The following is a 24,074-nucleotide window of genomic DNA, read 5'->3' on the forward strand; positions in this document are numbered from 1 at the left end:
GTGGCGATTCCTCAAGGATCTAGAACTAGAAATACCATTTGACCCAGCCATCCCATTACTGGGTATATACCCAAAGGATTATAAATCATGCTGCTATAAAGACACATGCACACGTATGTTTATTGCAGCACTATTCACAATAGCAAACACTTGGAATCAACCCAAATGTCCATCAGTGACAGACTGGACTAAGAAAATGTGGCACATATACACCATGGAATCCTATGCAGTCATAAAAAAGGATGAGTTCGTGTCCTTTGTAGGGACATGGGTGCAGCTGGAAACCATCATTCTCAGCAAACTTCGCAAGAACAGAAAACCAATCACCACACGTTCTCACCCATAGGTGGGAATTGAACAATGAGATCACTTGGACATGGGAAGGGGAACATCACACACCGGGGCCTATTATGGGGAGCAGGGAGGGGGGAGGGATGGCATTGGGAGTTATAACTGATGTAAATGACGAGTTGATGGGTGCTGACGAGTTGCGTGCAGCACACCAACATGGCACATGTATACATATGTAACAAACCTGCACGTTGTGCATATGTACCCTAGAACTTAAATAAAAAAAAAAGAAAGAAAAAGAAATATGGCTAGTAAGGCTAAGGAACTAAGTTGTTAATTTTATTAATTTTAATGAATTTAAATAGGCACATCTTATGAAATGACACAAATGTACAATCCGCACTCACCACACCTTTAGTAACTGCTTGTGACCCAATCCTAGGTGGACTTGGGAACTCTGAGACCAACATCTGGAAGATTCATGTACTTGGTTTCCTCTGATAATCAACAACGTCTTTTAAGAGTAAAATTTCTCTTAACTGGTTTCCTTCAACATGCCTGAGTTAATACTCTATACCTTATGCCTTTTGTAGTTAGGCAAAAGCCATGCTCTAACAGCTAAAAGACTCAGATCTGTTACTAGTCAGATCTTTGGGAAGACTCTTTTTATGCACTTTTAACTGCCTAAAAAATGAGGAGGCTGAATTAAATAATTTCTAAAATTTAAAGTGCAAGGAGGACCTAATCTCCATTTATTTAAACCTCTGAAACCCAATGTCCAATCTGGAAACTTATTTCTAATTAAAATTAGAAACAATTTATAGAAGTCTTAGGGAGTTCTTGCCTTCCTGGAATTTCTTCAGTATCTTTAACTCAAACACAATTTTTTAACACAACAAATTACAAGGATGGAACTCTTGACCAAACATCAGTCCAGAATCAAGTTGCTAACACTTAAAAGGAAGCTAGAGGTTGGGCACAGTGGCTCACACCTGTAATCCCAATACTTTGGGAGGCCTAGGTGGGTGGATCACCTGAGGTCACGAGTTCAAGATCAGCCTAGCCAACAAGGCGAAACTCCATCTCTACTAAAAATACAAAAATTAGCTGGGCGTGGTGATGGGCACCTGTAATCCCAGCTACTCGGGAGGCTGAGACAGGAGAATCACTCGAATTCGGGAGGTGGAGGTTACAGTGAGCCAAGATTGTGCCACTGCACTCCAGCGTGGGTGACAGAGTGAAACTCCATTTCAAATAAATGAATGAATGAATGAATGAATGAATGAATGGAAGCTAGAAGAAACAGGAGTCTCTATTCACCCTTTTAAATAATTCATTATTGCCTATGATCAAACAATGTAAAGAGTATAAAAATTATCTTAATACTATGAAAAACAAAATATACCCTTTCTCAATCCTTCTTTTCTTCAGAATTTTAGCTAGTTTATTCAGTCCACGGAGACTAGTGGTAATATCATCATTCCTGTTTGCTGAATCAATTCTCAACTGAGCTTCAGCATAAGTCAGAGATGCCTAAAAAAGAAATTGTATGTTATATAATTCTTATAAATGATAGAAATATGGTTTTCAATATGTCCTCCTACTTTAACTACATAAAATCCATGATTTCAGAAAACCTAAAATCAGTAACGAAACACAAATTCTTAGCTTTGATACTACACATTTAGGATTTCTGGTTCATTAATTCTTATCTGAGGCATTATACAACATAAACAAACATATTTTAAAAGGTAAAATGGCAATGTTGTTAGCAAATAAACTTTAAACTTTACTTGCATATTCCAGTTACTGTATAAATACCCAGATAATGCTACAACATAAAGGTTAGATGGATTCTTCCTCTGATAACAAATGTGAAATCCTTTCCAGATAATTATTATTCTCCCGCAAATAATTAAGACTACAGGAGGTGAGACATCATGTTTTGCAGGAAATCTAATAAATACCCAAATTAAGTATGTAAAAACCAGACAAATCATAGGAGAAAAGAGTTAAATCCCCAATGATAAACAATGCAAATATACAAATAACTGCTTCTGTTCCTATTTCTCTCAGAGAAATCCACCATTTTTTTCTTTTTTTCTTTTTTTTTCTTGCTTACAAGAGTAGCTTCACAAGTGAAAAGAAGAAAGAGCGTAACAGAGTTAGATAATGCAGGTCCGGTCAGATTCCTGGGATAGCCAACTCATCTACTAAGAGTTTCCCCTCTGAAAGAGGTTTTATGTTATGTGTTCACTAGGTTTGTTTTCTTATCATTTTGTTATACTGACCAAGTCTTATACTGGTTATACTGACCAAGTCTTAAAAGAACTAAAAGTCTTAAAGAACTAAAAGTCATTCTTACTAAGTACAAACTGTGATGGCTTAAATAATTCACACATCACTATCAGTCTAACAGTTTTCTGTGCAACCACTAGTTAGCAGAACAGCAAGGATGCCAAAGGGCCAGAAAAAACAGGTTAAGTTTGGAAAACAGATCATTAGAAGATAAGGGGCTTGGCAAACCTTGAAGAAAGATGTAGGGCAAAATAAGAGAGAACATAAAGGATTCTTGGGAGAAGTACAAAAAAAAAGGAAAAGGACAAGAAAGACAACCTGGCTCCATTCCGAAGAAACAAGATCTCAGGCTAGTTCTACTGAAATCCAACAGTGACTTAAATATCATTTCTGTGAGAAAATGTGAAGAAAGAAGCAGTGTACCTGCTCACTTTTAAAACACTAACCATTTATAAGTAGGAACAGCTTCAATTACTAAGGTTCTTGACTTAAGGCATAAAACCAACAGTTGGTCTTCTCAAGTATATATACTTTGTAAGTTTCTGAATACAGGACAACTGCAACATGAACTAATTTCTGAATCACATTAAAAATTAAGCAGATAACTGGACAAAAAAAAAAAAACCCTCTTAATTTTGCTATAATAATGCCCCATTCTATCCTGAGGGCACAGACCTAGCACTTGTTTTCTGCCTAGAAAGACTCTTCCCCTCACCGACTCAAACTGAAATACATTTATCTGTACCCACTTTACATGTTCAAAAGAGCATCCAGCTTGATTGAAAAATTCTCAAGAAGTGGGCAGCAATCTCAAATTTAGGTGATGGCACCGAGGCTGGGGCTGGTTACTGTGGCCTGGTATTAGCTGGGTCAAGAAAGCTGGCAATAAGACTCTGGTAGCCTGTTCTGCATTCTTCTCCGAGAGTAGGTAGCAAAGAGCCAAATGAGTTGTAGTGTAAATTTAAGTGCATCTGTATGTGTGTAAGCACGTGCCTGCAGCTGTGGACTTTTTTAGACCATGTTTATATCACAGGCATTTATATGTACATGTTTTTTCTATTTTAGGTTAAGTAAATATAAACTATTATACATAACATCCCTTTTCAAATATATATTTTTACATATGTGTATATATACATATACACAAATCTTTTAAAAATTTAACTTTATTTAGTTTTCAAAAAAGTACCAAAAAGTTTAAAAATTAGAGATTAGTAGCCATGAAACGAACCTTTGAATTAATAACACTTTTGGTAAACTTCGTTTTTAAGATTTCAGCGTTGTGATTCATTTCCCAAATACATGAAAATGCCAGCCTATGAAGGAAAATACAGAGTATTTGTTAATGGGAATTGGGTTAAAGTAGTAAATACAATGTCTTTAAGGAAAAAAAAACATGCAGAAATACCTGTCAACGTCACATTTTAAGGAACACAAGTTAGAGCTAAGCAACTCTGGAACCATGTCAATCCTCTGCAAAAGATAAAAATAGAACCACAGATTACTTAGCTATATCCATACATTTATTTGAGGTTCTATTCTCAAATAATATTAATTAAACAAGGAAAGAAAAGTGTTCTGGTTTTTATAAATAGGATAATTGAGAAAAGGTCAAATAAAAGGAATGTTTCTATAAAAGTACTTACACAAAATTGTTAAAGGAAAGCTATGAAGGAAAATTGGACTTCAGTTTAAGTCCTCTATACTAACGACCCAGCTGTCCTCTGAAAGTTTTAAATCTCTGGTCTGTGTAAGTTTATACTTGATAACTGGCACTCTATGACTGGACCTTTCTCCAATGCTTAATACAAACTACAAGGTGTTTTTAAAATACCAAAAAAAGAAAAGAGAAACTAAACTTTTATGGAAATAAAGTATAAAGAAGAACTTTGACAATAAATCACTAAGAGACTAAGTTTAACCTTCCCCTTGACTTTCCTAATACTTTACTTGTTATTTGAACCACTTGGTAACAAAAATTTTATATATATTTAGTGATTGAAAGCCATCTTATTCCATGTATCTTTCTTAGGTAATTCATGGCTGTTTAAAAATCCTTAGGTGTCTATGATTGCTAAATTTTTAAATTCAATACATTTACCTTTTCACAAAGATACACAGTTGTTCCTCTTCTGGCTGATTCTTGATCCAAGGCATTTCCTGGCCTAATAAAATGGCTCACATCAGCAATATGAACACCAACCTTAAAAAGACAAAAATAAAAGGATGTCAATATGCTTGACTGGGTAAATGTACCTAATGGGAGTTTCAGTAAGATAAAGTTTAGCTAAATTCAAAAAAGACTCAGTCACCTCTGCCATTTCAACTTCTGACACATGGCCAATAGTCTGCAGCTATAATTATACTTCACAAGAGTAATTAACAAGCAAATTCTATTCTAGGTCAAAAGAAAATGAACTCAGAACAGAACTACATTTAGGTAAGGACATTATTACATATTTATACCTCCAAATTTCCATTTTTGAGTTCTCTACAATGTAGAGCGTCGTCTATATCAGTACATCCTGGTGGATCTACACTACAAATACACAGATGTCTCAGGTCTTCTCGGTTCTTCATGTCCTAGAAGACATGAAATTATAAACAAATAAATTATTTCCAAAGCACAACTACAACATATTAATAGCTCTTGTGAAATCAGTAATACTTATACAAAAACAATTTAGCTGTATTTTCTTGATGACAACCACATCTCTTTTTCCTGCACTGGAGCAGAGAGACACCACATATGATTTGTAACTAATGGTTTCCTTCCCTTTGAAACATTTAACATATGCAAGTGTCTGCCCCACAGACAAACTTACCTTTCAATGAAGAAGCAAACGACTTCTTCTGTAATTCCTAAAAATGCTAGACCCAACAAAATGCAGGAAAAGAGGGCCCGTGGTGTCTACATATTTAAAACACATACAGAAATTAAACAAAACTAGGGAGGATATAATAATTTATAAAGTCACTACAAATTACTTTCAAGTTACCTTTTCAGTAATGCTCCAGGGCATCTTTGGCAGAAAACTAAGAACAGCCTGTGAAAAAGGCTTGTGGGGAACATCGTGTTCAAGTAACAGAACTTCTGTTTCAGTCTCCTTCTCTCCAACATCGCCTAAATTTCTCACAAAGTGTCCCTGAAACCAAGAGGCACTGTTAGAAATGCGTATTTTACAGCAAATTTACATCTTATCATATTAAATTCTTCAGCATTTACATATCATCTCAGTATTCCTAAATATTCCCAAAATGACTTCTGAAAAATGACCCTGTGGTATATTAGATAAGACTTCTCAACTGATTTATGATGGAAACTTCGTAAGGGTCCAGCTCTTACATTCTAAAGCATCTATTTCTCATTAACGTTCAAATTTAAAATGTGCTTCCAATATAATCTTTTCAAAATTTGTTGATTAGAATCTGTATAGAACTCAGTTTTCATAGCCATGATTAATAAAAATCACTGGTTTAAACATTTACATAAAAGAGGCCAGGCACAGTGGCTAACGCTTGTAATCTCAGCATTTTGGGAGGCTAAGGCGGATGGATCACTTGAGGCCAGTTCAAGACCAGCCTGGCCAACAGGACGAAACCCCATCTCCACTAAAAATTAGCTGGGCACAGTAGCGCACACCTGTAGTCCCAGCTAATTGAGAGGCTGAGACACAAGAATCACTTGAACCTGGGAGGTGGAGGGTGCAGTGGGCCGAGATCACGCCACTGCACTCCAGCCGGGGCAACAGGGTGAGACTCTCTCTCAAAAAGAAGAAATTTACATAAAAGTAACCAAATGATTTACACTGGAATTTCATAAAATTAATTTTCAAAGTAAATATGCTACTTACCAGGTCACTTTGTGAAATATTTCTAAATTTCAGTACAAATCCTACATAACAGTGATTCCATTTTTATTAAAAGTAGAAATACTATTCACAAAATTTTAATTAAACGTCCCCAAATAAAATTAATACTTTAAGCTTACATTTGGATATCTGGAATTTCTGGGCCAACCATCAATAGCAACAATAATTCTCCGTCCTTCTAATGTAGAAGCCTGTCTGGTTTCTATGCGAATTCGAGGGATTCTCTTATCAGCAGGTGTAAAGAGATGTCTTCTTGACTAGCAAAAATTAGGAATAAAGATTTTACACAAAAAACATCTGAGGATGGAGGCAAAAGAAAGGCTGTAAGTTCTACTAAATGTTTATCTTTTTTTTATTACACAGTAAATGCTCTTTACTCACCTCCTTAATGTCTGACTTAGAAAGCATGCCACAATATGGTCTCCAATTCCTTTTTATTATTCCTACAACTCTGCCTGTAGGCTTCAACATTTTCTCGCTTACGGCAGTCTTAAGCTGAGATATAAAAATAATAATGTTCAGTTATATTCCTCTAAGTATTATCAAGCAATTTCCTTTCAAAATCAAAATACATACATGGATACTAATCCATTCAGGCAGTAAATTATGACATAAGACTACAGAATATTGATGTTTCAAAATTCTAGACAAGAACATGCCAAACCAAACCACAGACATTCTCTCTTGATAATAAAGCACTACAAAACAATCAAAAAGCAAAAACAAATAAATAAATATAACTGAATACACATGTTAGAACTCAACACTTTTCAGGATTAACATGAGGATTTACTGACTAAAATACACATACAGGTCTGGGAATTAGACTAGGCTTTGAGTACTAGTTTGCATAAATTAGCTATGTGGTATGGTGACTAGTTCCCTTTGGACCTTTATTTGTTCATTCTAAAGATTCTTCCTTATACAAAATAAAAACCCAAATAAAGAGTGTCTGCTATTAGAAATAACAAAAGTTCCTATGGTATTTCACTTCTTAACACTATCCAAAGGCCTGGACTCTCCATGGATAATTACACAATGAGACTCCAGAGCAATGTATATAAATGATGGAAAAAGAAGAATACAAAAACTATTACATGTATTCCAACTATTTATATTACTGTAATTATAAAATACAGAAATAAATAGGTCATATCAAGTACACTTAGCTTATATCATAAGAAATAACTGAAAGTATTCTCTTCATAATAAATATGGTACCAGATAAGTTGCCCAAATATAATGGCCCAGAAGTACATCTATTATGTTAAGGGAATTTCACCTAAAGCATTTCTAAAACATTTCCTAAAACATTACTTAAAGCATTTCAGAAAATTTTAAATTTGTATTTACCTAAACCTCACTAAGTCAAATAACATACTTGAATGTTACAGATTTTCAGTTTCATACTTGTATTAACTCATACTCGTATTAACAGTCTGTTTGCATTTAAACCCATTTATTTGAGCAAATTAAGACAATAAAACTACATAGAAGAGAAAAAAAAATGTGTATGACACGTGTTAAATATACAAAACTATAATTTTATGCAATAAATCTGAAAGCAATGAAACCTGTTGTCTTCCAAAGCTGACATATTAATAATACAAAGCTACACAAACAAAAAAAAATCCTGCTTAGATTCATACCATTCGTTCTCTCTCTTCTTCTTTCTCCACATCTTCTTCATTTTGACCTTCATCTTGTAAAACAACAGAAGATGGTGCTACCCACTGACTCCTGGGGAGAAGCTCCACAGCCACAATATCTTCGTGAACAGCTCTGTTTAAATGTTTCAGTCCCTGTAAGATTATCTGTTTAAAACAACAGAGGGCATGAGCCCAAATATTTTTAATGGCAATATATTAAAGGGAAGATCATCTAACAGATATTTACATACATTCTGAATGCCTCTATGGAATCTCTATTCCTCCTTTATAGATTTTCTTTCTCTATTGTGTCCCTAATTTCACAACCTTAATTTCTCAATATCAGGTAGAAAAAACGTAAGTCAGAATATACAGCTTGTGTTCATGGCTCCATCATAACTTACGCTAGTACCAAGAGACTTTGGAAAAATTATTTATGCTCTCTAAATCTCAAGGTCCTGATTGGTCAAATAAGAGTACGCTACCTAGTTTTTTATAGGTTGGGTTGAACATTAAATGAAATGCCATGCGCAAAGATTTAAAAAACTACCTGGCAAATCATGAGCACTGTTAAAAAAAAAAAAAAAAGAAAGAAAAAAGTTACTATTTGCTTTAAAGAATGTGAAGCCTCATATGTTACGCAAATAGTATTTACCATTAACTGGTCATAATATATAAAATAGCATCTTTATTTTAGTGTATAAGAAATTTATTTATATACTTGCCTCTTTATTTTCTTCATTGTCACCATGAATCCATACTGTAGCTTCTAAGTAATTTTCCCTGCTGGCTCTAAATGTTCCTTGAAGGTATGTACCAGATTTTATGCCTTGCTGTAGCTTACTTAAGGGAAGATGCTCTGAAAATATTATTTTTCCACTTTCTATTTCATTCTATGAAATAAGCAAACCAAAAGATGCCGCTAATAAGTCTTCTGTTCACTCAATACACAACTATTATTAATATCAGGGAATTTTTGAAATCTACATTATGGTATACACAACTCTGAATAGGAAAAAATATAGTAGCTTTTCTCATAGGCCAGTGCTAATAAAAACAGCTTTCTATGATGAAGTATTCATTTTGTGATCTCTAATATGGTAGCCACTAGACACAAGTTTCTCTTGGGCACTTGAAAGATAGATAGTACCACTAAGAAACTGAATTTTTAATACATATCAAATTTAAACAGTCACATATAACTAAGTGGCTACATATTAGGGCAATGCTTAATCTGTATTTCAAAAATCAAACTCAACTTTTAACTTCTCATTTCCTTTTGGTTTCATGAAGTATCACAAAAGAAAGAAGGAATGACAGAAATGTAAAGATTGGATTTACATATAATGTCCTATCACTTAAAACCTATTTCTATAACAAGGGCTACCATTTATACTTACCATACCTATGTGCCAGGCACTGAGATGAAAATTGTATTAATGCCACAGTTATCATCTTATTTGATCCTTACAACAATATTATGAAATCATTATTGCTAAACATTACATATTTATATATAAGAAAATGAAGGCTCAGAATTTAATTATTCCCTTAGCACTCCTTCTCACATCAGCTATTGCAATGACTCCTTTACTCACTTCTCTGCCTCTAATCTTTCCTGGATAAAATGCATAATCTTACACACTGACACGAGAGTGGTCTTACAAATAAATACTATTTCCGATCATTCTCTCCTGCTCCACCAATCCACATTCATATACCCTTGCTTTTTCTTAGCCTGATATATAAGAAAGGGATCTCAGAATCCTTTCCTCTTCATAGCAGCCCTTCTGAGAGATCTTTTAAATCAATTGAAAATTACTAACCTACAGAATAAGTTATAGGTCTTTACTATCTGGATACTCCCCTCCCTCTTCTTTCTCTGCCTGCAGTGCCTGCCATTTCTTTACTTGTCAACAGTTACTCTTTATTCACAAATCAGCCATGGATTCCATTCATTTTTTCCTCAACCAAACAGTGCTACCACGTAACAGGCCCTACTCAGGTTAATGGGAATACATCTATTTTAGAAAGTTGTCTTTTAGGAATGGCATTTCAATAAGCCTATGACATCCACTCTTGTTTATAACACAACTATTCCAAATCCAGCTTACCCACCGACATTCCAATTTTTAAATTTGGTATCTATGTGCCTAATATTCCAAAGTGGCTATTTTAATATTTTTACTTTTCAAAACAAAACAAAACAAAAACATACCACTTCTTCAGACAAACAAGCAAGACGATCTATGAGTTCAGGGTTAGCAGTTAGGCTCTTTACATATTCTTCACCTGAAAAAATAAGTTTATGTCATTTTTGATAGTATTTTTTCCTTAGATACAAAAAAGATGGATAGTCTTGTTTGCAACAGTATACATGCCATTCTTTCATTGATTAAGAGACAGTCTCACGCTGTCTCTCAGGCTGGAGTGCAGCAGTGCAATGACACATCACTACAGCCTAGAATCCCTGGGCACAAGCTATCTTCATGCCTTAGCCTCCTGAGTAGCTGGGACTATAGTTACACACTACCATTCATGGCTCTCTCTTTTTTTTTTTTTCTGTAGAGACATAGTCTCCCTATGTTGCCCAGGCTGGTCTTGAACTCCTGGTCTCAAGCAAGCCTCTTGCCCTGACCTCCCAAAGTGTTGGGATTACGGCACCTGGCCTCAATTTATTTAAGAAACAAAACCCAAAAATCTGTTGATGTGATCATGCCTAAGCAGAGGCAAGCGTTCCAGTGTATTTATGAGATTTCATCGCTAAACCAGTTGCAAATACTGAGGCGAAAATTAACAGCCACTGGGCACCACAACATATTTAGCTTAAAAACTATGTGAAATTTAAAATACAAAAATATCACATGAAGTTACATAGGACTACGAAAATACTAAATAGTAAAGTGAATATCTGACTATAGGTCTGATGATGATTTTTACACGTATTTGCAAACATGCACTAAGTACTTCTACATTTAGACTTACAAGTGAAAGCTGGTATTCCTTCTTCTACAGCTTTCTCTTTGTTTTTCCTGTCATTTGTTATGAAGATAACTTGCAGGTGGTTGTCTGCTGACATTTTCTTCAAATGTTCATTGTACCATTTTGCTGCTACTCGAATAGCTCTATCATTCCTGTCATTAGCATTTTCTCCCTGCTCTTGTTCTACATAGGTTTCTCTAAATGGAAAGGAAAGAAAAAAACGAAATAAAAGAAAAAAACGAAATAAAAGGAAATCAGTAGACACAAGGATAGACACACATATCCTTGTGAAAACTCTTAGCACATACATGCTTAACCACTAAACCAGAAAAAGTCAATGGTATATCTTTTCTCTGGAATGTATTCAGATGTACACCTCAGAGAAGAAATTAAGATTCCTATAATTAAGTTTTAAGAAACAATTTGCTAGGAAAAGAAGAAAATTATGTTATTAATGGGACAAGAAAAGGCTAATAGAATTTTTTTTCCTAAAAGAAAATTCAAGATCAGAATTTATACTTCAGGTTGAGACACTAAATAATAGTTTGTTGAGATAAATTATAATACAATTTCACAGGTCTGATAATCAGATTTCACTCAAACTGTAGGTTAATAGCAATTCCTAAAAGCTACAAATAGTGTAAGTAGATCATTTATAATCAGAATTCTACAGTCACTAATAAATAATGCATGTAAATTATCCATGGTAAACACTAATAGCTGAAGCTATGTAGAGACTGAAAAGCCAGGTATATTAATAGATACTACATATTTCTTTTATCTAAACTCCCAAATGTCAACACATTCATCTATTTCTTTAAATCTGTTCATCAAAGCCAGGTTTCAGTACAACAGCAAAGTTCACTATAATAGCTTCCAGTACTTAATGGTAATAGATTCAATTTTATAATCTGATCGATTTATATTAATCGTTTTAGAATTATTTTATTCCTCATCGTTGAATGCACTTGCTAATGCTTTTTTTTTTTTTTTTTTTTTTTGAAACAGAGTCTTGCTCTGCAGCTCAGGCTGGAGTGCAGTGGCATGATCTCAGCTTACTGCAACCTCTACCTCCGGGTTCAAGCGATCCTCCCAAATCAGTCTCGCAAGCAGCTGGGACTAGAGGCATGTACCACCACAACCAGCTAATTTGGCTAGGCTGGTCTGAACTCCTGGCCTCAAGTGATCTGTCCATCTCAACCTCCCAAAGTGCCAGGATTACAGACATAGGCCACCATGCCCAGCTGCTAATGCTTAAAGCTTATCAGTGAAAGACAGAGTCATAAATTTTTGAATTGGTTTCAAACGTGGGTCTTTCTGCACTGAAAAATAAGTGACGTTCCTATTTCTGGATTTCAAGGAGGTACTAACAATAAGAAGCCTACAAGGGCTTTACTGGTATTCTTTACAAGAACATTGAAGTTTGAGATATAAGAATCAAGAAAGTTGAGAAATTAAGGTTTTTAAAAATGTGCATAATCTGATGGAATTTCATTACCAGAATCCTACACACTAATCCAATGGTTCTCAATTCAGTGAATTCGCCCCCCAGGGCATTTTGCATCATTACAACTGAGTGGTGGTGGTGGTGGGGGTAAGGGGTGGTGATTCTGCCAAAGAGGCTAGGAACACTGTTAAACATCCTACAATGTATAAAACAGCCTTCCCACCACACACACAAAAAATTCAGTTCAAAATATCTGTAATGCCAAGATTGAGAAGCCCTGATCTAATCCAATAAAAGTACCATAAATACCCATCATAGATTATTTATGTAATATAACATAATAGGCAATATCTTATTTTCTGAGACCACACACTGAGTTCAAAGGTCTTGAATCTAAAAGCACAACAAAGAATTCTATTCTTGGCCAGGCACGGTGGCTCATGCCTGTAATCCCAGCACTTTGGGAGGCTGAGGTGGGCGGATCACGAGATCAGGAATTTGAGACCAGCCTGACCAACATGGTGAAACCCTGTCTCTACTAAAAATACAAAAATTAGGCGGGCATAGTGGTACGTGCCTGTAATCCCAGCTACTCAGGAGGCTGAGGAAGGAGAAACGCTTGAACTTGGGAGGCGGAGGTTGCAGTGAGCCGAGATCATGCCACCGCACTCCAGCCTAGGCGGCAGAGTGAGACTGCGTCTCAAAAAAAAAAAAACAAACAAACAAAGAATTATGCTCCTTAACCTAATCTTGCTCAATGTAATCAGCTGCAAAGTATTAAACTTTTTAAAAGACCATTAAGAATAAATCTACTTTCTACTTTTAAACAAAATAGAAACTTCACAAACTCATACATTTTATTACCCTGTTGTTCACATTTTATGGCATTCCAAGAACTTAGGCAAATCTCATCTTCCAAGAGTCTATGGTCCAACTCAAGCTAAAACCAATTCAAAATGAAAACATTTTGGAAATAAAATTACCTACTGTAGTCTAGGAGTCAGCAGGCCTTGGTTTTAGGCTTGAGCCTATCAATGCCTGTGGGACCTCAGAGAGATTCACTTAGCATTATCTTCTGCACAGCGATGTAAGAATCAAATAGGGTATGAAATCTATCACTTACCTACTGACAATGTCACAAATTACTCACAGGAACCCTCTTCCCAATTTAGCTAATCCTGTGGTTTTCTGATATTTAACTTAGCAATATTTTTCCTACCTATGGTGCTCATTAGTGAAAGTATAGAAATGCTTCTCTTGGTTATTAGTCACATCTCGGATACGTTTATATACGGGGGCACTGCGATTTCTCACTTCTTGAAGAACTGTTTGTAGCACAATTACATTCCTGATGGCAGGGTCCTCAAGAACATCAATCTTAAAAAAAGAAAGTAAGTTAATTTTTCCTATATTCATTTGTAAGTAGCCTCTGTCAAACACAAAATCCTGTTTTATGTTGGGCATAAATACTTTATGTTTTAAAAACACTGAATAAGTTAGCCAAGAAGCTATTTGGCTATAGAAAACAACAGTCACTAAATCCTTCAGATCTATTTAAAAAGCACACTTAAACAGACCAATCACAAGACTTCGTAGAGTTAAGGGTATTAATAAAGAAATACGTTGGCCCACATAGTTTTTGTTCGTAGGCACTTACAAGCTGCCTGGGAGTCGCAGGCTGGAGGCCACAGAAGCCCAGGTCCCCGGCCTCCAGGCACTTACAATCTAAGGCAGAAGAGACACCAGGAGTTAGAAAAATAACGTGTCTAAAATACGACTCCAAAAACTACATTTTTTAAAGCGCAAGGAAAAGAACCTCGGCCTGGGGAACAGGCAGCTTGGGTCCCCAGGGGGTTTCCCTTCCCCTAGATATGAGACACTGCCAAAGACCCTAATCCCTGAGCCTCAGTTTCCCTACGTGTCATACCCCCTTGTCCCGGTGGGGCCTCGCTGTCGGCGGTTCGCCCGCCCACGCACCTGGTGCAGTAACACATTAGTGTCAGGCAGCAAGTAGTGCGGCTGCGGGCAGAGGCTGCTCGCCGGGTCCTGGGGCTGCGGCTCTAAGGCCGGCCCCTCGTGCGCCCCGCCACACGCTGCGCACCCGGGCGCACCGCAGCCGATGTCGTCTCGTAGGTAGTGCTCGCGCACGATCTTCATCACGCCGCCCGCCCGGGTCTTTTTTAAGAACGTCTTGGACTTGAGCATCTTGCCTCGCCGCGCAGAATGCTAACCCCAGCAGTGCTCCAGCAAAAGGCTTCAAGCTAGGACACAACTATGCCTCATCCGGAGGTTCTCCCTTTTCGGTTCCTGGATATTAGTAACACTTCTCGCGGTAAAATGTCGAGACAAACGTTGATTGGCTCTCTGACGGCCGCGGGGATTGGGCGAGAGTGAGGAGGGGCGGCAAAGCAAGGCGAGGAGCCATTTCCGCCCGTAGCCTAGGCGGGGCTCGCTTCTGGACTCCACCTCCCATCGTGTATTGCTTTCAGCGCCTCGGAACATCCGGGAGAGCTGACTTCCGGCGGCTTGTGGGAGTGCTGCTTCTATCTTCCTTACGGGTGCGGAGATGGTTGTCTTGGTTACTGGTCCTAACGGTCCCCTGCCCTGAAATCCCTTGTTGAGGGCCTGCAACCTTGAGCTTCCGACTGGAGACGCCTTTGGTCCCTCGAAGTATCTGCACTGGCGGCTGGTCAAGCGTTCAGTGTGGAGTAATTGACTCTTTCGAGGTAACTTGCGACTGTCATCCGTTTGCCGCGTGGGGCAAGGAATCCCCCGACCTGCCAAGTTTGGGGCTTAATTTTCACGCTGAGTGTGTAGGCAGTCCCCGTTTCGGGTCCTTTGTAATCGAGGAGAGGATTTGTCTTTGAATTCACTTTTCTTACCCATTTCCCTTCAAAAAGGAGGGAGCCCGATCTTAGTATAGTTCTCGCTGTTTCCACTCCATACACCTTTCCTTATCATTCAGTTTAGAAAAACCGAAATATTTAATAGCATAATTTGTTATATCATGAGGTATTAAGGTAGTTGCTAACATTCTTATGAAAGAGTAATGTTATATTTAGAATTTCTTTAACTTATACCCTGTTTTCATTCTGCTATCTATAAAAAATGTTTTTGTCTACCTGTTTTCCCTATTTAAAAAACTTTCAGTGATGACTCATTGCCTATAAAATAAAATCCAACCGTATTTTGACATATAAGGCCCTCCAGTCTTGATTGTTAAGGAGGGGTGTGTGTGTGTGTGTGTGTGTGTGTGTGTGTGTGTGTGTGTGTGTTTTGGGGCGGGGGGGGAATGGAAGGAGTAACTATTCCAAGACTTGGCTTTGTTTTTTTTTACTTCCACTCACGTATCGTTAATAACTGCATGATTTCTCCTCTTTACTATGCCTGTCCAAGTCTTTTAAGAGTCTAAGTGCTACCTCCGTGTAACCTTTCCCTGACCAACTCAGTCGTGATTTCTGTTATCTTTGAGCATGTGTTGCTTTTAGTAGTGCCATTCTTGATTATGATGGGCTTTTTTCTTCATCTTGTACATTTCTTTGTTTTGTCCAAATAAGATTCCTCCCCCCAGGAACTGTTGTTTTTTGTTTGTTTGTTTTGTTTCTTTAAAGTTCCTCGAAGACTGAGTTCGTAGTAGGAATTAATGTGTTTGATTTGGGCACTAACTTACTGCAATAATCTGTTCTAGATTAGGGGTGCACTAAATTGCCTAATATTTATTTAAGGAATCCTTAGTCTCTCTTCAATACGGTCCATGATTTCTGCAGTTAATTTTTAAGTTAATGTTGTTTTTTAACCTACAGAATATTAAAATCGAATTAGAGAAGAAAACTGATCCATAATAATAAAATGTCTCGAAAATTTCAAAGGAGTCAAAAAAAGTGAACATCTCTAGTTCTCTAGAATCTGAAGATATTAGTTTAGAAACAACAGTTCCTACGGATGATATTTCCTCATCAGAAGAGCGAGAGGGTAAAGTCAAAATCACCAGGCAGCTAATTGAACGAAAAGAACTACTTCATAATATTCAGTTACTAAAAATTGAGCTATCCCAGAAAACTATGATGATCGACAATTTGAAAGTGGATTATCTTACAAAGGTAAGATCAGGTTTAAATTTTGTTTTCTGTATGCTTTATTGTCTTCAAATGGCAGGTAAATAAGAATTAAATACACACACACATTATCTGAACTTGAAATGATACATTTGTATTTCTTGACAAGTATAGCCTTTAAATAATTTTGGTGTTCATAGAAGTAGAGAATAGAATGGTGGTTACCGAGGGCTGACGTGATTGGGGTAAAGGAGGATTGGGGAGATGTTGGTCAAAGGATACATTATTACAGTTGAATAGGAGGAATACATTCAAGAGATCTATTGTACAGCATGGTGACTATAGTTAATGACATTGTAATCTTGAAAAAAACAGCAGATGTTAAGTGTTCTTATTACTAAGATAACTATGTGAGGTAAAACATTTGTTAATTAGCTAGAGTTAACCATTTCCCAATGTACATATATTTCAAAACATTATGTTGTACCTGACAAATACAGTTTTATCTGTCAGTTGGATCACCTGAGGTCAGCAGTTTGAGACCAACCTGGCCAACATTGTGAAACCCCAGCTCTACTGAAAAAAAAAAAAAAGCCAGCCGTGATGGCAGGTGCCTGTAATCCCAGCTACTCAGGAGTCTGAGGTGAGAGGCTGAGGCAGGAGAATCGCTTGAACCCGGGAGGTGGAGTTTGCAGTGAGCCACGATCGCGCTGCTGCACTTCAGCCTGGGCAACAGAGCAAGACTCTGTCTCAAAAACTAATAATAATAATAATAATTGGAGGCCAGGTGCGGTAGCCAACACCTGTAATCCTAGCACTTTGGATGCTGAGGCCAGTGGATTGCTCTCAAGCTCAGGAGTTCGAGACCACCCTGGCCAACATGGTGAGATCACCTTGCTGTTAATAAATAAATAAATAAATAAAATAAAATAAAATAGCCCTGTGTGGTGGTGCTCCACCTATGGGCCCCGCTACTCCCGAGGCTGAGGCAAGAGAATCACTTGAATCCAGGGGCAGAGATTGCAGAGAGCTGAGGTCGTGTCACTGCACTCCAGCCTGAGTGACAGAGCAAGACCCTAGCTCAAAATGATAATAATAATTTGAATATTGAAATATGGAGTGATTTAAAGGTAGATATGGATGAATTACTTTTGTAGACTCGGTTTTAAAAATCTAGCACATATGAGGTATATTTTCTCTTTTTTTTTTTTCTTTTGAGACAGTCTTGCTCCGTCGCCTAGGCTAGAGTGCAGTGGTACAATCTTGCTCATTGCAACCTCTGCCTCTTGGGTTCAAGCAATTCTCCTGCCTCAGCCTCCCACATAGCTGGAATTACAGGTGATCACCACCATGCCTGGCTAATTTTTTGTGTGTTTTTAGTAGGGATGGAGTTTCACCATGTTGGCCAGGCTGGTCTGGAACTCCTGACCTCAGGTGATCCACCCATCTCGGCCTCCCAAAGTGGAAGTATATTTCCTTAGATGTATTTTCTCACCATGTTGTTTGCTACTTCATTTAGCACTAATTGATATGACTGATTTGATAGGGAGAATAAAAATTACAATTTTTTTTTTTTTCTGAGATGGAGTCTGACTCGGTTGCCCAGGTTGGAGTGCAGTGGTGTGACCTCGGCTCACTGCAACCTCCTCCTCCCAGATTCAAGTGATTCTCCTGCCTCAGCCTCCTGAGTAGCTGAGATTACAGGCGCCTGCCATCACGCCTGGCTAATTTTTGTATTTTTAATAGAGACACGGTTTTTTGCCGTGTTGGCCAGGCTGATCTCGAACTCCTGGCTTTATGTGATCCGCCTCCCTCTGCCTTCCAAAGTGCTGGGATTACAGGCATGAGCCACCGCACCTGACCAGCCAAAATTATAATTATCTTTGCTCTGGAAATTTGGTTTCTTTGGTACCTTTCTTTTGCTACATACTGTTTCTATCTATAAAATAGTTACTTTGTCATAATAAGATGCATAAATTAAGGTTCCATAATCATTAGCAAACGATGTTTGCCATACAAATTAAAGATGTTCTAGTCATTGTTTTTTGTCATTGTGTGGTTATCTACGGTTATAGGATTTGATGTAAGACTTATGAAGTTGTCACTAGCTATGAGAACTTTACAGCGATTTCAGAAAGACCAAAGAGTTCTTTCCCACTGTCACTGAGAACATCTTTTCTTTCCCATGGTGAACCCATCATCTTTCTTCTTGGTCCAGCTCTTTCTACCTGCACATTTTATTGTTTCACTTAGACTATCTCACTTGATAAGTCTGTCTCCTATTTTAGTTCTTGCCTATGTATACCAGCTTACTTCAGTATCCTGCCACTGAAAAATTTCTTGACCATGCCTCTCAAAGTTACCCAAAGCCTCAATCTTGATGAAGTAAAGGACCAGTTTAGGTAAACTTTTAAAAAATATACGAATGGCTAACATTTATTGAGTGCTTATGCTGTGCCAGACATTGTTCTAAGAACCTTTACGTGTTGCCTCATTTAAGCCTCATAGCAACCCTGTGAAAGATAGGTACTTTTAGGGGAGGAGGCTTTCCCTGAACCATTATATTAAATGAATGATACAGTAAGTTAGATAGTACCGGTTACTTAGTGTCTTAGTCCATTTGGTCAGCTATAACAAAATACCATAGACTGGGTAGCTTATAAGCAACAAAAATTTATTTTGCACAGATCTGGAAGCAAGACAGTCCAAGATAAGGGTGCTCGTATGATGAGGTTCTGATGGGGGCCCTCTCCCAGGTTGCATACTTCTTGCTGTGTCCTCCTATGGCACAAGGGTAAGCTAGCTCTCTGGGATCACTATTATAAGGGCACTAATCCCAACAATGAGGGTTCTACCCTTATAACCTAATCATCCCAAAGGCCCCCACTTCCTGCTACTCACATTGGTGATTAGGTTTCAATATACGAATTTTGAGGGGACACAGAAAATAAGCCCACAGTAAGTATTGGCCGTTGTTGTTATCAACTAACATAGTATCCTTATCTGTTTCATCCCTTTCATTTTCTGTGCCTTTTATGGCCATCAGACTGAATTTGTTTGTTATTTGTCTGTGAATAGACTATGAGGTCCGTGAGGACAGGGATTTTTTTTATTCACGGTTGTATTTTCAGCACTTAGAACAGCACCTGACACAAAGTAAGTGCCCAGCTATTTCTTAAATGAATGACTGAACCCCATTTTGCTCTGATAAAACAAAACCACTAGGTGGTTAATAGCATACCCAAGACCATTCAGATGAAAGTGATAGAGCCAGATAGGATTCAAACCTAGGAGGTCTAAAGCCTATACTCTACACAAGTGAAGCTCCAAACACTTTCTTTTAGGTACCATATACAGTCACCTCCCTAGTCTCGGTCACTTGGTAATTTATCCATGCATCCAGTGGTTTCCCATCCGTATTCCCTTACTCTTTTTGCGTTTCACGTGAACTCCATCTACCGTCACCTCTCCAGATCTTTGGTGCAACTCATTGAATCAACCTGGGGTTATCTCCCACTCATTAATTCACCCACTCAGTCAGCAAATATTTTGTTAAGTGCCGCCTATATACCATATTCAGACTTACATTTTATTCGGCCACCTCTTTTATTATTTGTCTTCAGCTTGCATTATACTTGGTTGTCAACGGCTTTGCTTCTTTTTAGGTGTAAGCTTTATGTTATAGAAATGTTGGCTGATTCATGACAGGCTCTCTAGTGTAACAAATCCAAATTACAGTTCTAGGTGCACACAATTTGGGTTTTGAATTCCAGCCTTACTAAATTCCTTGTTTGTTCCCTGATTTCCTATAAAATGATAATAGTATTTATTCCATGAAATTATTGGGAGGATTTATCAATGTATGTAAGCTCATAGATGCCTGGGGTGTACTAATAATATACTTACTATTTACATATTATTTTATTTGTAGCTGTACTTACTCAGCACAATATTATTATTTTTCTACTTCCATGGTGCTTAATGTAGTTTTGTTGTGGTTTTCTAGTTTGACTGAAAATGAGGAAGATTAAATTAGTCATTTTCCTGAGTTTGACACATAATCATCATTGATCCCTGAAAGGCCACCGTTTATCTAATGTATTTATTATTTTTATTCCTATAGCTCATTCCCTTCTTCCGTTTCTTAATGCAAACATTTTAATGTTTTGTTTACGTGTATTATTGAGAATGTGTATCTTTTAACTTTACAGAAATGTAAATTATATGCTTTGTTTTAGTTCTCATCTCTTTTTCTACTCAGCACTGTTTTTGAAATTATCTGTTACTTTGTGTACATCTAGTCCTTTGCTTCCAACTCTTATATAATTCTTTGTGTGCATCTACCAGTCTATCTACTCCTACATTGCTAGGCATCCAGATTGCCTCCAGCTCTTTGCCAACACATGCAGCATTAAACATTTCTTTTCTGGACCTCTGTGAGCATGTCTTTGACATATATAAACGTCTGCTTCATTTAAGTGTACTGCCAGGTTCTCTCCAAAATAGCTGTCCTGCTGTATATTAGTGGAGTTTTTTCTCCATCAAATGAGCACTCAGGATTTTCTGCTCGAAGACCCCTTAGGAATAAGATGTTTGCTCTGAAATATATGAAGACATACCTATTGTAGAGTTAGCGTTCCATAATTTATTAAACCTAAAGCACCTCTATTGTAAGATTCATCATTACATGCATTGCTAAGGTTAAAAACTGCCAGTTGAATTATTAAGTGCCTTAGATTGTAAAATGCATTCCAATTTTAGAGATGTTACAATGTGAGAAAGTGTAGGTCTAGAGTTGATGAAAGAATATTTTAAAAATATTAAAGAATATGTATATGTGCATTAATGTGTGTGTGTATATATGTGTGTATATATATGTGTATAGATACATATGTGTGTGTGTGTGTGTGTGTATATATATATATATATATATTACATCTTCTGGGAATACCACCTTAGGCAAACAGCACTACACACATTACATATATATTTTTCACTTATTTATGTATAAATGAGTATGTGACATATTTCTTTTTATGTTTTAAAATAACACCTTTATTCGTATGTGTTATTATATGTTTAGTTGTGTCTTGTCTTTTGTCTGTATGTGTGAAGCACTCCAGATGAACAGAAAGTACTACACTGTTTCTTGTGAGCCTTGATTCTAAAGCTAGTACACGCCTCTGAATTTTGTCTCTCTGGTCGATTGTGAGGACTCAGAAGTATATTGGACTCCTGGTGTTAGACCTATTTGTTTTTTGGTGTTTCAGTGAGGTCCAGCTCTAGAAGAAAGCAAAGAAAGTTCATGGGATATTTTGAAGTGAACAGGGTCCCCAAAATCCTAATGGATCTGGTAACACCACGTGGTCTTTGGTTCAAATCTGTCTGGTCACATCCTCTCTGAATTTTTAAGCAAAGAAGAAAGGGGCTCAATTTGGTGGTGCCGCCATATACTTTTTTCTTTTAATTTTTTTTTTTTTTTGAGACAGAATCTCACTCTGTCGCCCAGGCTGGAGTGCAGTGACATGATAGCAGCTCACTACAACCTTCACCTCCTGTGTTCAAGCGATTCTTGTGCCTCAGCCTCCTGCATGACTGGTACTGCAGGCCCGTACCACCACGCCCAGCTAGTTTTTGTATTTTTGGTAGAGATGGGGGTTTCACTGTGTTGGCCATGCTGGTCTTGAACTCCTGGCCTCAAGCGATCCACCCACTTCGGCTTCCCAAAGTGCAGGTGTGAAGCCACCGCACCCAGCCATGCCATACACTTTTTAGCCTGGGCAGGAAACCTAAAGCCTAGGTCTTGAAAGAATGGTATTTTTAGTTGGTCATTCAATCACCAAAGCTTATTGAGCATCATTTGCTAACGTTATGAAAAATACATTTTCCTCACTAGAGTATAACTCCATGATAATGGTTGGAAGTCACAGGAAAGGTAGATTTCTGCCCAACGTAAGCCTGTTACTGCTATTGACATTGAAATGGCCTGATCTTAAGTTTCTGAACTTCCTGTCATTGGAAGCATTTAAGTAGTCCTGAATAGTCAACTGTTAATAAATAATATAGGTATTTCTATTTTGGAAAGAGATTGAACCAACTGCCCAGGGCTTCAGGGATTAAGTTCAGCAGTTAATACCAGAGACTTGGAAAATGGTTGCTGGTAACAGAAACCTAGAAACCACGGCTTAAGCAAGAGAAGGATTTTGTTTCTTTGGTATAACAAAAATCCAAAAATAGGTAATTTAGTAGACCTCATATGATTACTCCCTGATCGCATTAGGAACCCAGGCTCCTTTCAACCTCAGCTATTTTTAACATGCGCTTTTCACCTGAAATCATAAGATAGCTCATCTGCCTCCAATAGTGTGTACATGTAACAGACAATAATAAGGAGAAGAGTAGTGGAAAAGGGGCATATTCCAAATGAGTCAATCCTCTTTAAAGAGTTCTTCCAGAAGTTCAAGCCAGTGGCCTCAATTGACTAATATTAAATAGCATGACCACCCCTTCCTACACAGGATGGGAAGCTAACTGGACATGTTGTTACTAATAAAAACCAGAGTGTATTAGAAAGAAGGGAAGGTTTGATGTTGGGAGGCAAGTAAGTTTTTTCTTCCACCCATCAAAATCTTTTTAGTTAGAAAATATTTGAATCTAATGTGTCCCACCCCATTATGGCAGCAATACAAATGTTTATGGATACATGGCTTTATGTACTAGGAATAGTCTTGGCCATATTCATTTGATTTCTCCATGTCTAAAAACAGAACAAGCAGGTTCAGGAAAACTTTAAAAGCACTTCCCACTCAGCTACTTGTTAACTGAAAGAATGTAAAAAAGGTACTCAGAAGAGTAGCTATTCGGGCCAAACTTCCTGATACTAGAGAATTGTTAGCTTTACACTGTTATTTCCATCTATTGCTGCCTAGATTTCCTTCCTTATTGTACTTCTTTATTCCTTTCCTCTTCTCTGTTCTTGCCTTTCAAATTTTTAGACAGGGTCTCACTGTGTTACCCAGGCTGGAGTGTGGTGGCATGATCACAGCTAACTGCAGCCTCAAATTCCTGGGCTCAAGCAATTCTCTCATCTCAGTCTTTTGAGCAGCTGAGACTACAGGCATGCACCTCCACACTCAGCTAATTTTTTTAATTTTTTGTGGAAATAGGGTCTCACTATGTTGCCCAGGCTAGTCTCAAACTCCTGGGTTCAAGCAATCCTCCCACCTTGGCCCCCTAAAAGTGCTGGGTTTACAGCTTGAGCCACAGAATTGAGTTCTTTCAATTTTTTAAATGCCCCAAACTCTTTTTGTTTATCTCTCATTAGAGATCTGTGGGTTCCTTATTACCTGGGAAATGGATCCATTTCCCAGCTTGTCCCTGAGGTATGGGAGTTGATTTAGAAGTTAATTGAAATTGTAAAAGTTGAAACCCTGAAAAAAATGTGTGTGTGTGTGTGTTTTTTTTTTTCCTTGTGATACAG

General features: G+C 37.5%; 2 protein-coding genes across 5 annotated transcripts in view; one reads left to right on the forward strand and one right to left on the reverse strand.

Annotated features, from left to right (window-relative positions):
* The window catches only part of DIS3 (DIS3 exosome endoribonuclease and 3'-5' exoribonuclease), a 29,574-nt gene extending 14,315 nt beyond the window's left edge, over positions 1 to 15,259 (reverse strand). The window contains exons 1-14 of one of the 4 annotated variants that reach the window (XM_017889434.1): positions 14,517 to 15,259; positions 13,759 to 13,916; positions 11,096 to 11,289; positions 10,329 to 10,402; positions 8,836 to 9,003; positions 8,111 to 8,275; positions 6,843 to 6,956; positions 6,581 to 6,718; positions 5,589 to 5,735; positions 5,056 to 5,172; positions 4,691 to 4,792; positions 3,998 to 4,062; positions 3,821 to 3,905; positions 1,697 to 1,824 (exon numbers count right to left, since the gene is read on the reverse strand). In XM_017889434.1, the coding sequence (XP_017744923.1) occupies positions 1,697 to 1,824; positions 3,821 to 3,905; positions 3,998 to 4,062; positions 4,691 to 4,792; positions 5,056 to 5,172; positions 5,589 to 5,735; positions 6,581 to 6,718; positions 6,843 to 6,956; positions 8,111 to 8,275; positions 8,836 to 9,003; positions 10,329 to 10,402; positions 11,096 to 11,289; positions 13,759 to 13,916; positions 14,517 to 14,744 (1,883 nt within the window). In that variant the 5' untranslated portion in view covers positions 14,745 to 15,259. Of the gene's footprint in view, positions 1 to 1,696; positions 1,825 to 3,820; positions 3,906 to 3,997; positions 4,063 to 4,690; positions 4,793 to 5,055; positions 5,173 to 5,588; positions 5,736 to 6,580; positions 6,719 to 6,842; positions 6,957 to 8,110; positions 8,276 to 8,835; positions 9,004 to 10,328; positions 10,403 to 11,095; positions 11,290 to 13,116; positions 13,151 to 13,758; positions 13,917 to 14,196; positions 14,265 to 14,516 lie in introns of those variants that run through there. The other 3 variants (XM_017889435.1, XM_017889436.1, XM_017889437.1) reach the window with 3 other exon arrangements.
* A 1,128-nt stretch (positions 15,260 to 16,387) lies between these two features.
* The window catches only part of PIBF1 (progesterone immunomodulatory binding factor 1), a gene marked incomplete at its 5' end in the record, with an annotated part of 241,996 nt that continues 234,309 nt past the window's right edge, over positions 16,388 to 24,074 (forward strand). Inside the window, one exon of the mRNA XM_017889428.1 lies at positions 16,388 to 16,639. Coding sequence (XP_017744917.1) covers positions 16,388 to 16,639 — 252 coding nt within the window. The remainder of the gene's footprint in view (positions 16,640 to 24,074) is intronic.

Source organism: Rhinopithecus bieti, unplaced genomic scaffold, assembly GCF_001698545.2.
Source record: "Rhinopithecus bieti isolate Rb0 unplaced genomic scaffold, ASM169854v2 scaffold_17962, whole genome shotgun sequence".
Lineage (NCBI taxonomy): Eukaryota > Metazoa > Chordata > Mammalia > Primates > Cercopithecidae > Rhinopithecus > Rhinopithecus bieti.